At 36.0% G+C, this 14,487-nt stretch overlaps 1 protein-coding gene across 1 annotated transcript in view; it reads right to left on the bottom strand.

Annotated features, from left to right (window-relative positions):
• Positions 1 to 11,017, bottom strand: part of LOC115219878 (peptidoglycan recognition protein 1-like) — a 17,332-nt gene extending 6,315 nt beyond the window's left edge. The window contains exons 1-2 of the mRNA XM_029790178.2: positions 10,890 to 11,017; positions 7,748 to 7,945 (exon numbers count right to left, since the gene is read on the bottom strand). Of these exons, the coding sequence (XP_029646038.1) occupies positions 7,748 to 7,945; positions 10,890 to 10,932 (241 nt within the window). The 5' untranslated portion in view covers positions 10,933 to 11,017. The remainder of the gene's footprint in view (positions 1 to 7,747; positions 7,946 to 10,889) is intronic.
• Positions 11,018 to 14,487: the final 3,470 nt, after the last annotated feature.

Genomic DNA, 14,487 nt, shown 5'->3' with positions numbered 1-14,487 from the left:
GTTCAAAAAAAGAAAATAGATGTAAGATATGTATGGGTATTGAACTCAATACCCATACATATCCTACATCTATTTTCTTTCCTCCACCTCATTCTCTATTTGTATCACATCGAAACTAACTATGACTTAATTTTTCCTCTCACACCATCTCCAATGAAGGGATATTATTAATTAATATCCTAGAAACAGCTGTAAGACCTTCTATCAATAAATGCTCTAATATCTATACGGCCTTGGGGTTTTTTTATCTCATTACGCAAAAAATTCTTTTATATATATATAATCAGAACTATGAAAAAAAAAATCGCCAACGGTACACACGCGGTCACATTTTGAATCATATATATATATATATATATATATATATATATATATACTAGCAGTATAGCCCGGCGTTGCCCGGGTATGTAAGAGCCCCTAGTAGGCAACGACTAATCCCAATCTAGTCCTTTCCCTCTAGGGAACGAAGGAGCATGTGTAGGTTGCAATGTCTTCTCTTCACTCCCAAATAACTATCAAACAGCTATCGATAATTCAACCCAACCAATTCCTACCAGGAAGAAATTACATTCGAGACTTTACCCCCAACTTCTGCTAATAGCTGCTAATAGCTGCTGCAGCCGCAAGTTTTACCTTAAATTTTTGACGTACCCTAAGGGTCCTCGGACGCTACTTGCAAACTCTTGGTTTATTATAAACCGCTTTTGTCGTGTGCATCAAAAAACCTTTTCCATTCGTTTGTTCAGTTTGGTCACTTTTGACTTTTTCGTTGTTGTCACTCACATTGCTGCCCGCTTTTTTGCCGTTTTTGTACATTTTTATACATTTTGGGATACTTACCCCACGTGTTCTGAGAGTTAAAAAGGTCGAGTTGCGTCCCCTAGATAGTCTGTAGAAAATGTTTGCATATAAAAAGCTTAGATTCTCGACCCATGTCGAATTTATCGATTTTTTTCAGAACTGGGGGAACTTTTCAAAATTTTTGCTGCGTTAGTTTTGAATTATGACATTGGGCTACGTGTGTGTCAAGTTTCATCAGAATCGGTTGAAAGCCGTTGTCAGGGTGAGGGTACAACCTGACAGACACACAGACACACAGACAGACAAACTGCCGTATATATATATATATATATATATATATCACATATACCACCATCCCCTGCCGGAGCCTTGTGGAGCTTTTAGGTGTTTTCGCTCAATAAACACTCACAACGCCCGGTCTGGGAATTGAAACCGTGATCCTATGACCGCGAGTCCGCTGCCCTAACCACTGGGCCACTGCGCCTCCACGTGTGTGTGTATGTGTGTGTGTGTGTGTGTGTATATATATATATATATATATATATATATATATATATATATACACACACACACACACACACAGACGTGGAGGCGCAATGGCCCAGTGGTTAGGGCAGCGGACTCGCGGTCATAGGATCACGGTTTCAATTCCCAGACCGGGCGTTGTGAGTGTTTATTGAGCGAAAACACCTAAAAGCTCCACAAGGCTCCGGCAGGGGATGGTGGTGATCCCTGCAGTACTCTCTCACCACAACTTTCTCTCACTCTTACTTCCTGTTTCTGTTGTACCTGTATTTCAAAGGGCCGGCCTTGTCACTCTCTGTGTCACGCTGAATATCCCCCGAGAACTACGTTAAGGGTGCACGTGTCTGTGGAGTGCTCAGCCACTTACACGTTAATTTCACGAGCAGGCTGTTCCGTTGATTCGGATCAACCGGAACCCTCGTCGTCGTAACCGACGGAGTGCTTCCATCCATCCCCATATACACACACACACAATATTTCACATTCCTTACTATATATATTTAATAAATTTAATAATGAACCATGTAATTCACAATCTGGAAAATTTATTTCCGTTGAGAGTGGGTAAAATTTCCGAGGCTTCCACCCCGTTTTTAGGACCCAAAAAGGGCTTTGTAGCATATTAGGAGGTCATAGGAATTCATTCAACGGAAAAAAATTCCCAATGATTCCGGGATTGGGGCGGGGGAGAGACCTCACCCCACCCCTTTTTTCCGAACGAAAATAAGGGATCTGCAGCATATTAAGAGGTCAGGGTACTCGATTTCATGCAAAAAAATCAGACTATTATTTTTTTCCGTTGTGAAAATCGTATGGGTGAGGGTGAAATTTCCGAGGCTTCAAACTCACCCCACCCCGTTTTTCAAACCCCAAAAACGATTTGTAGCACATTTGGAGGTCACAGGAATTCATTGAACGAAAAAAAATTTCCAATGATTCCGGGATGGGGTCTCCCCTCGCCCTACCGCACTTTTCTCCGAATCAAAATAAGGGATTTGCAGCATATTAGGAGGTCAGGGTACTTGATTCCACGCAAAAAAACTGAGTTTTTTTTCTTTTTTTCTTAGTGAAAATCGTGCGGGTGTTAATCTAAAAATTTGTCCTTTGTTTTTCTTTCTCACCATTGCTTGACAGGTGACTTAACTCAGAAATTGGTAAAAGTTATGGTTGAAAATCGATTTTTACCACTATCCGTGGGTGCCTCGGGGAAAATAAGTAGACAAAAACACAGCCATGATCGTGACCAATGTCCTAAAATTGGAGCGACATGTGTGCTAATTTGTGGACGTGCATAAATTACATTCACGTACACACACACACACTCCCTGCCTTTTATAGATAAATAGATAAATAAGTGATTTGAAATAAATGTATTTTAATTGTTGGGATCTTTTCTTTTTGAAAGCCAGATTTTTCAGATTTTTCTAGTTAACTAAATAATTTGAAACTTCGTATACTGGTAGAATGTGTCAAAAGAAAACAATAATTTCAACTAGTTTTTTTGACAAAAATGTATTTTATAAGTTTAAACGGAGTTTAAATCTGCGAATTTTAACCAATCGTATTCTCTGTATTGAGTTGAAATTATTTGCCCCGTCTAAACATATTGTTACTGTGACGTAAACAGCACACACGTACTGTTTACTTTGGATGAATAATAAACACATATTCAGTGTTTTTGTATAGGCTTCGGGTGTTTTCTCTATACAATGTATATATTTACTATAAACTTGTGCACACGCTTTGATTCTTCAGTTTGACACACGTCTTGAACCGGTTATTTGGCTTGTATGCACCCACATACACACACGTACCCATCCATACGCATACTCGCACATAATCACGGCCCCTCTGCGTTTTCGCTCGTCGATGTGCTAGGAATAACACCCAAATCCCCTTAAAACCATATACTACTGGGTTAAAGGAAGGGTACATTGGCTAATATAATCATAGATGCTATATCTGAAAAAAAAGGGGGGGGGGCGCAAAAATACGGGTTTGTCATAGTTGGAACCCTTTGATCCTCAACCGGGTTTATCAGGATGACCTGAGTTAAATAGCAATAACAATATATTTGTAATATTGATTATAGACACAAAGCATATATTTTGGGGTGAGTGGAGGGTATAATCATTTATATCGATCTCCAATACTTGATCGATGTATTTTCTCGACCGAGGAAGAACAGACGGCTTGTTTTGAATTCCGGTGAGGGTTGAAACCCGAACGTATAGGACCGTATCCCTAAACATTTTAACAGTCCTTTACCAAGCCCTTGTCAGAATGTAATATCATCTGATCCACATTATCTCTCTATTATTTGTCCACGCGTAAAAATATATCAAGGTGACATAGTTAAACTTCGACGAAAAATATAATGTAAAGCTGGCAGAATCGGTAGTGCATCGGATAAAATGCCTAGCGTCATTTCTTACGAATCTTTACGTTCCGTGTTCGAATATTGCTGAGCTTTCTTTCTTTCGGGCGGCGCTTATAGAATAAGTACCAGTTGAATACAATCGACTAGTTCTTCCCATCAGCTTCAGGCCTTGTACTTGCTGGGGAAAGAAATATTATTAAGGAAGGGGATGGGGCAAGCTGGCAGAATCGTTCGTGCGTCGGACAAAATACCTTGTGGCATTTCTTCCGACTCCTCACGTTACCGTCGTCGTCGACTTTACCTCTCATGATCAATTAAGTACCAGTCAATGTAATTGATTAACCCCTCCTCCCAAATTGTTGGTCTTGTACCAAAATTTTGTGCAATTTTATTTTTTATATCGAAACTAAATATATAGTTTTAGCTCTCAAGGTGAACTCCAAGCAATTACCTATGATAAAAGGTATTCTAGGTTTGATCATCCCAAGTGTGACACCTACTCCAAAGGCACGATGAAGTGGTGGGCAGTTAAAATGTTTTAAAACGTGGATTTTTCAGAAAAATAAGATTTAATGCGAATTACATGTATTTTAGAGTGACGAAAATTACCGAAACCCCTCCAAAAATTTACTATCGAAATTTCATTTTATTCTCGACAGCTATTTCGAAAGCCCGCCGTATTTTTATTATTATTCTGTCTGTTTAGGACTTTGTTATATGGGACGGTGATGTTTACATTTTAGCTATGTTAACTACGTCACAAAATAGCTGTTTGCGTCACAGTAACAATATTTTCAGAAGCAGTAAATAATATGAGGCCGAAAGAAAGAATATCATTGGTTAAAATTCGAATTTTTAAACAACGTTAAACTTAGAAATTACAATTCCGTTTTCATTTTGGTTTACAATTATGTTTTCTTTTGACACATTCTACCAGTATACGAAGTTTCAAATTGTTTAGTTAACTAGGAAAATCTGGCTTTCAAAAGGAAAAGATCCAATTGTTGTGTGAGAAAGTATATATAATCTGATTATAAATTGTAGTGTCTTTCAAAAACATCCTAAATTTGAAGACTATATCTCGTGTTTAAGAAAAAAAAACATTTTATATTTTTACTTTTGATGAACGCTGTCACTTACTCTCTCTCCTTCACAAACACACACACACACACACATAAACACACAACTTCTCTCTCCCTCACACGTACTTATATTAGCAAATAAGGACAATGAGATACAATGTAGAAGGTTTGGCTGACTTACTTTCAAATCAATATTTAATCAGCAATCGCCATTATTGTTGGCTCTCTGTACTCAAAGAGATTTTCGCGCTAAAATTCTTGAACATCGAGAGAATGTTTAAGATAACCAGTCTCAATATAAACTTCACTGAAGAAGCTGTCTACTGATTATCTACTTTGTTGATTTTAGAGGTAATTAATTATGCCTTAATTTCTATGACTTTACAGACATAGTCTTTCTTTGGAACTCTACAGAGTTAAAAAAAAAGAAGACGAGAAAAACTAAAAAAGAAAATTTTAATTAAAAATATAAAAGGTGTCATTCAGGCGAAAATTCCCTCTTGACTAACCAAAAATTTGACTAACCAAACATTTGACTAACCAAAATTTGAATAGTGAGATAAATTGTATTCAGAGCAAATGCGAGCATATCTGTGTACATGTTAGTATGTGTGTATGTGTGTTTGAGGGATTCAGAAAAGTAATTTTTCATGTATGTATGTTCTTCTGCGTATCATGTGTTAGTGCGTGCACGACTGTGTGTACGTGTTTGTGCATGCCAGTTTTATTTACAAGTGCTCAGGGAATCTTAGACATGTGTATGTCCATTGTATTTTGTATATGTGTTTGTGTATATGATACAAACGTTGCTTCGTTGTGTAGCAGTATCGCCTGGCGATGCTCGGGTTTGTAAGGGAAATAACTATATAAGCATTTTTAGAGATGTAAAGTATAATAGCCATCTCAATATGGCTAACCACCAAAGGGAGGGGTGTTATTGTAGCTTTTTACGTTCTGAGATTTAATAATAAATTTTTAGAGAGTTACTTCCCTTATATATGCCAAAAATAGGAAAAATTAATGGTAAATTTTTTTTTAAATTGTAGACTCATCGTAAACGCGCGCTAATACCCAGAAGGGCTCGATATGAATCACGACTATAAGATACCCGGTTTTGGTTAAACTGCACCCCAAAATGTGGGAGTAGTTGGGAATCTAAATCGTAGGAGACAGACAGCACACAACCTCACTTTTATATATAAAGATGTGTGCGTGTATGTATGCAACATTATCATTATGTTATGCTGTGAAACATGTATGCGAAAGTGTGTGAGAGTGTAGCACATGTGTATGGGTGATTCAAAGGAAGCATTAGAGTGTTTGCATAGGTTTCTTGTTAAGTGCGTATGTGTACGAGTGTGTGTACCGTGTGTTATTTGAGGAAGATGGGTTCTAGATTAGTTATGGATGTGAAGGGGGGAAAAGAAAATGGTGCTCTCAGCGAAAACTGGAATTTCTGGTTCTAGTGAGTAAGGCCAAGCCAAAAACAAACATGTGTGTATGTATGGATACACACACACACAGACCTGTATGTACACACATGGTCAAGTGCATACTATGCATGTATTTGGGTGTTAAAAAAAGAAGACGAGAAAAACTAAAAAAGAAAATTTTAATTAAAAATATAAAAGCTGTAATTCAGGCGAAAATTCCCTCTTGACTAACCAAACATTTGACTAACCAAAATTTGAATAGTGTACACTGTTGCACTAATCTAAACTTACAAAATTACCATATGAAAAATTACCATATTACGAACTTACATTACAAGTTACGGAGTTTGCAAAATTCTGAAATACAGATTCGCAGAAATGAGAAAATACAAATTTACGGGTATATATAAATGGAAACGTACAAAATGCAAAGGTGCAAAACCATCACAACTAGCCAACTTAAAAACAGACCAGGACTACAGCTGAAAGATCTCATAATTTCTATACTGTCTTTTATATTGCATAGTGAAATATATATTTCTTTACTGCCCACAAGGGGCTAAACATAGAGGGGACAAACAAGGACAGACAAACGGATTAAGTCGATTACACCGACCCCAGTGCGTAACTGGTACTTTATTTATCGACCCCGAAAGGATGAAAGGCAAAGTCGACCTCGGTGGAATTTGAACTCAGAATGTAACGACAGACGAAATACGGCTACGCATTTCGCCCGGCGTGCTAACGTTTGTGCCAGCTCACCGCCTATAGTGAAATATAATAATACAATACATCTCGCAATATAATTTGTATCAGTAAGGCGGCGGGCTGGCAGAATCATTAGCACGCAGGACAAAATGCTGAGCAGCATTTCGTTTGTATTTACGTTCTGAGTTTAGATTTCACTGAGGTCGAGTTTAGTTAAGTTAATTTTTGGCTCAAAAAGCAAAAGCAAGGCCATGTAGGGGGACATGGAGTTATGTACAGGGAGGGTGTTCATGCAAAGAGTTCAGGCCATTTCTGGTCAAGAGAGATTTTGAACCGGGCGGTCGTCGGCATCTTCACTATCTCGTCCGGCAGCTTATTCCACGGATCCGCAACCCGGACGGAGAAAGACCCTCTCCTTCGATTGAGATGGAATCGGAGTGACCCCACAGCCGACGCTCTGGAGCAGGAGTGAAGAACAGCTCTTTCGAGAGGTTACACTTTCCGCTTATGATGTTGTGAGCGAGTTTGTCTTTCATCCTTTCGGAGTCGATAAAATAAATACCAGTTCAGCACTGAGGTCGATGTAATCAACTTATCCTGCCTCCCTAAATTGCTGGCCTTGTGCTAAAATTTGAAATCAATATAATTTTTTATCACACAGAAGTATAGCTACACATTTTCATGATAATTGTCAAAACTTGAGAGAATATCTGCTTGACGAGCTTTGATCGTAATTCTGATGGATGTAGGTTTGAATTTGAAGTCATTGAAAGAAATGCAATGGAAGAGTTAAAAAGAAGTTAAAGCAAAAATTTCACCTCGTGTGTCCATGTGAAAGTCTTGGATCTTTTGCATTTCTTCAATGCAACTAGTGAGATTAAAACAGCTGTCCATACTGGTATGGTGTATAAAGACCATATTAACTGGTGTGCTTATATAGTCTATTTCTTTTGGTGTTCGAGCATGCCATTGCGAACGACTAACAACTTGACAATTGCAGGAGCATTGAAGAGCTTCTGAAAAATAAAAATACAAATACAAATATACTAAGACACATATACTATTTTATAAATCAATAATTTGCTATGTACAATCTTCAAAACGAGGGTTAAGATGTTCTACCAGCAGCTTTAACCCAGTTCCTCAATTTTCCCCTCCTTTCTTTTCTGTTACAATTTCTCTATCTTTACTTTCTTGCTACACTCTGTGTGTGTGTGTGTGTGTGTGTGTGTGTGTGTGTGTACACACACACACACACACACTTTCATCAATGTGTCCGGTACTAGAAAGTCTGTACCAACACTTATTGAATAATATAATGTGAAAGAGGTTCTTTGGTTCATTACTGGGGGATGGAAAAAGGAACAGTATCTCTACTAAAGACTTGTTGTGACCTGATCTCATGTTTGCTAACACATTTGGACAAAATGTTGATAATGGGTCATGCAAAAATTGTTACAAGATCTGTTGCCAAGAATATAATAAATAATCTTCTTGAAGAAAATTTGGTAGACAGGATTAATATTAGTGGGAAAATGCATTTTATACATTACTAGCACTATGACTCGGCAACGCCGGGTCATAGTGCTAGTGCATGCATATACAGCTGCGTGCGTGCACACATACACACGAGTACTGTCCAAGTCTCCGACCAACCACATACAGCTAGCTGGCATTCAATTGGCGTATCAAGTTTCGGGCATTTTGATTGGGTTTTGGATAGAAAATTCACAAAAAAGTCACTTCTATTGATTTTTTAATGGCTTTGCTGGGTGACTGGGGAAATGTAAAGATGTGCACGACCATCCTTGGACGGTTTTGAATGACCATAGAAAGTGCGAGCCCTCTAACTGAAAAATTGTGGATTTGTATAAAGAACACACACACACACAGACATTTTGCCGTTTATATATAAAGAGATCTTACAAATTTGGAAATAATAGAAAATATTTGGAAATAATGTTCTGAAGGTTGATAAAATTATAAGAAGTGATGAAAATGAAACAGATGTTGAGTTAGTGAATGAAGTAATCAAAAGGGATATCCACTTTTCTAATTCTCTAGTTCCTTTGGAATGAGAACTAAAGAATTTGCATATGCTCCATGAAAAATTTCACATAAAGCAACTTCGCTTGGATAAAATGTTTAAAAAGATAGCTAAAAATATTGTGTACTCCAATTCAACTGCAGCTATCGTGGATATCCCTCCTACATCATCAGAAACCCACGATGAAATAATCAACAACAAAACAAACAATAATCCTGACAGTGTTCAACTTCCAAATCTACCTTATTAGTTTTGCTGTTGCAGTAGAATTCTATAATTTGCCGATTTGAGGGCAGGAGTACTGTAGCATTCTTTGTCAGTACAGTAATTAATAAATATATTTTATATTTAATTCTTACACTGGGTGATACCAAACGGATCTTTTCGGTTTGAACGGCAGTTTTTAACATAGTTTCTAGGTAACTAAAAAATTTGAAACTTCATATACTGGTAGAATGTGTTAATAAAACATCTTTTTCTCTTGGTTTTATTGAGAAAATTCTATAGTTTGTAAGATATTTGGTCTTGTTCTTGCATTTCGGCAATTTCAACCAATCAATGACCGTCTATTGGGGTGAAAACATTCTGTGCCGTATGAATATGTCCCTCGTTTAAGAAATAGATTGGGTTTATTTACATTTGTGAAGAAAAAAAAAGATACCCTGCCCCCCACCCCTAACCCTAAATCTAAAATAGATTGAAATGCAATAGATCGATACTAGGGCCATAATTATGGGTGACACCGCTAGAAAAAACTGCCGAAAAGATCCTACCAAGCAATTACACAAAAATGTTTAATGAATCCTATTTCACTGATACAAGTACCTGTACAGTTAGTACAGTATTAATAAACAGCACAGTACAGTATTAATAAACTTTTAGCGTTTATACTACTATACATGTACCTGCATTTCATTTATTTAAATATCTGTAGCATTTATTATATTTTCTATAAACCAGGTGTAGCGATTTTGGATTACCATCCACCTCAACCAGCACCACCAACCCTTTAGTTTCCCTCCCACTAATTGATTTCATCCTACCCACTTAATAAGTCTAATAACTCTTTGTTCATTGATTTATGACAAAAAAAATTACATATTTCATTAGCATACAAAACTACGTCATTACACTAAATGGGAAATTAATTGCAACAGAAATATTTTTTTTATATAAATGCACATTGTTTGCATTTAAAGTGTATAAATATATTTCGTTTTATATATAAACACATTTCTTTCACGTGTATTAATGTATATTTTTTACGATAAGAATATTTCTTTGCATTAAAGTGCATCGAAATTCACAAATATATTTATAATTACATTTTATGTTTATTTTATTTAATTCAAAACGAAATAATAGTTTTAAATCATAAGCAAACCAATGCCTCCACATGCAAAAAAAATATATATTCTACACACTTCAAATTAACAAAATATATTTACGGGAAAAAAGTACCACTGTTGTGAATTCACTGATTGAAATCAGTTTCTGTTTAAAAAAAAATCTATGTAAATACCAATATTATTTTACAAAATAACAGACTCAGAATCTCTGGCATTTAAAGTGTGCTTAAAAAGCATCATAAAGTTGTTAAAACGTCTTTGAAATTTGATCCTGTTTCCCCACGTTTTGAGATATGCTTACAATTTCTTGATGTTGCGCATGTTTAAATGTTATAAATGTATCATGAGTTGTAAGCGTTAGAATTTATTCTTTTAGTAGATCCAGGGCGGGGTTAATGTGAAAAATGCAGAAGTAATTTGAAATCGGGTTCAGTTTATCCTGGGGATAAGTTGAAATTAATTTCAGATTAGCAGGAAATACCTTGAAATAGGGAGTGATAACTTTACACCAGGTGATACCAAATATTGCTACAAGAAATAATTAAAGAGAATATGAGTATTTACCTGACATCGTTATTACAGTTGCTAACAGAAGTAGAACAGACATAGCTTCACATCAAAGTAGTTCAACTGACTGAAAAGATTTTCATATGACAAGTTCTATTTATACTTACTATCCAGATAAGAGAAAGCATGCGTTTGTAGTTTCAAGGAAGCCTCTACACAGTCTCAGTAAATAACTTTGAAACAATACTTGCTGACTCACAAAAAGAAAGGGGATTCAATTGTCGATAGTTTAAAATAAAACACAAATTATATATTATGAAGTATATTTTGATACAATTTATTTTGAATAAATAAAGCTAAAAAAAAAGAAAATATTTCATATCCTTTTCTTGCAAAAGAAAAGGACATGGTTGTTTTATATCCTCGTATTAGATATATAATATAACGAAGAAGGAGCAACTACTATTACACGAGGTTCAACGCTCTATATCAAAGGCTACAATGAACTGTTACCAACACGAACTGCCAATCGCTCACAGTTCTTTAATTTATAACAATGAGTCAATCCACCTTTAGTTACTTGGGGGTGGTCGGAATCCTTTCACAACATTTCCCCTTTTTAGAATCAGTCTCCCCTATCTTCACCCCTTTTGAGAATTGATCTCCACTCAGAGTTTTAATATCTCTTACGTTTACGGTTCAATTCCAGTGTTTCTGTTCTTTTCTGCTTGTTTTCTGGTGCTAGAATGTGTAGTTTCAAATTGTTTGGGTGTTGGTACCTCAAACGTGTCGTGCAGTACTTCCAAAGAGATTTCATTTCTCATGACTGTTTTTCCAAGTGATTAATATGTCTTTTGTATTCAATTTTTTTTTTTTTACCAGGACTATCATTCTTCCAGTTTGTTTATTACACCGTCCTCCCAGCTTTCTTTACCATGGCTATAGTTTTAAAAAAATCTTTGTCACCTAACTTGAAGAATTTTGAAGTATTTTTGTTGTTTGCCTTTTTTTTTTTTTTACTAGGTATAAGCTTATCAAAAATAGATCTAACCTTTCTAGCAAACATCAATTCTGCGGGTGACATCTCCGACGGTGTATTCGGATCAGGTGTTACTCGTTGCACTCTTAGAAATTGCTGAAGTGCAGAATCGTCCATCATTTAATTGTTCACCTTTTTCAATGCCCTCTTGAAAGTGTCAACAAAATGCTCTGCTTGTCCATTTAACCGAGGATGATAGGGCGGAGTGGGGATATGTTCGATAACGAACGTTTTGCAAAATTTTCTGAACTTGTCTGACATAAATTAAGTTCCATTATCCGACACAATGCTATTCAGAATACCATACCTGGCAAACAATTACTGTGACCGCAGATGTCAGTTTTTTTTTTACATTTATGCACTTCCGGCCACTTTGAAAAACTGTTACCACCACAAGGTATTATGAACCCTTAAGTGGACCTGCATAATCAATATACAGTCTGGTTCATTGAACATGTTTTTGGTCTCGGCTACCATTTAGTGGTCGGTGATTTTGCAGCTAAGGCACATCCTCTGTATGCTTTTACTGATTCTTCAATGTCACCGTCCATTGTTGGCTAATATAAGCATCTTCTCATTAATGATTTCATTCTCGAAATCCTTGGGTCATCTTATGCATTTTTGGAATATAATTTTGGTAATAATTTGCCAATCCTAAAAGTGCTTGTAAGGTTGCTATATTAGTCGGAGGGAGAATATTTTTGAATCTGTCCCTGGCGAGTCTGGTCAATGTCCATTCATTTCTATCAATGATTTGTCCTAGATATCTTATTTCCGGTAAGAAAAATTCACATTTTTCTCCACTCAAAGTAAAGCCGTAATCCCTAATTTTTTCGAATACATATTTTACGTGCTCGTGTTGATCACTGCATTCCCTTTTAATGAATATATCATCCAGATATGGAATTGTGAATTCACAGTCCACTAACATTGCATCCATAATCTGTTGAAAAATCGCTGGTGTGACTTTTAATCCAAATGGTAACCTGTTGTATTTATACAGTCTTTTATGTGTGTTAATTGTTAAGTATTTAGAGCATTCATAATCTACTCTAATCTGTAAGGTATGCGACAGAGAAATCCAATTAAGAAAATATCTTGCCACCGTTTAATTTCGCAAAAATATCCTCTGAAGTAGGTATCGGATAGTGGCACATTTTAAGACATTTGTTTAAACCAGTGGAAAAATCAGCGCACGCTCCGATTTTATCATTCTTAATGTACACAGTTGATGCTTCCCATTTACTGTATTTCACTTTTTGGATAACTCCAATTATTTTATAGTCTCTCTAACTCTAAGTTTATCTGTTCTAACACTACGAACGGTACTGTTCGTTTTTGTTTAAATGTCAGTATGGCATTTTCTTGTATTTGAAACCATGCCTTGTTTTGGTACACAGACTTAATTTATTGGACAGAATTTCAGGAAAAATATAATTTTTTTTTCAAATCGTCTGATGACTATGGGAGGAAAAACCATTTACAGAAAAAATTTATGGAGAGGTCCCATAAATAAAACAATTCCACCCAGTCAGTACCGAACAAGTTTGTTTTATTATTCAACACAAAAACTTTAGCCGTCAAGGGTTTTTCACGAAATGTAATGTTACTCGTCAATTTGCTCTTAAAATATAATTTTTTTCCTGAAACACCGTTGGCAATTTTCCAGGTTTCATTTAATTTAGGTCTCCAGGGCTTTTTCTGCGTACCTGTGTTAATAACTGAGATGTTGCTGACTGTACCCAATTGTAATTTTACGTTTGTGTTATTAATTTTTACATACACAGATTTTCTTTGAGACTCGTTCATATTTTTTTGATAATCCGTTTACTTGATTTTTTTTCTGTTGAACCATTTTTTAGGTTCTGTCATACAATGCAACTTTGTCTTTTCTCTATTTTCTTATTTGTAACTGGTTGACACGCTTGAATCTGAGAACAATCTTTCTCTTTAATTTTATTTGCATCATGTCGTACATTAATAATCCTCTCACATTCTTCTCCTACTGCCTGCAGAGTTCAAGTTTGGTCCTGTTCTAATTTTGTTAATATCCTGGAATGTACATCTGCATCTTTGCTTGCAGTTAGCCCTTGAACAAAAATCAAAAACTTGAACATGACCAGGGTTAACTCATTCAATTTGAATTTCTCACACTCTCTGTTAACCGTTCCGGCATAGGTGACGAAATCTTCATAATCTCTTTTGATCAAATTTAAACATTGCCAGCAAGTATTGAACAGAGGAACTTCTTTCACTGCAAAAATTCCGATAAAATGTTAATTATTTCATCGAAACAAATCTCATCTTCTTCGGAAGAATATAATTACAGTACTTTTTGTGTTTAGCAGGGGGTAACTTTCTTAAAAGTAGTCGTACTTTTTTGTCATCAGACCAATTTTTTACACTCTTCTTTGAAGATTTCATCGTATCGACGAAAATATGCAGAGAAGGTTGAATTTGAATTCTCCAATTCTGGGTTGAATTTGAATTCTTCAATTGAGTTTGCTACTCTGTCTGGCAAGTACGAACCTGAACTATTTTCATACTTCTTCAACAATAATTTTAGCAACTGTTGGTTTTGTTGTTGTTGCTAATGTAGTTGCTGCTGTAACTGCT

The sequence above is a fragment of the Octopus sinensis genome, linkage group LG15, assembly GCF_006345805.1.
Source record: "Octopus sinensis linkage group LG15, ASM634580v1, whole genome shotgun sequence".
In the NCBI taxonomy this organism is placed as follows: Eukaryota; Metazoa; Mollusca; class Cephalopoda; order Octopoda; family Octopodidae; genus Octopus; species Octopus sinensis.
This window is presented reverse-complemented; position numbering and strand designations above follow the sequence as displayed.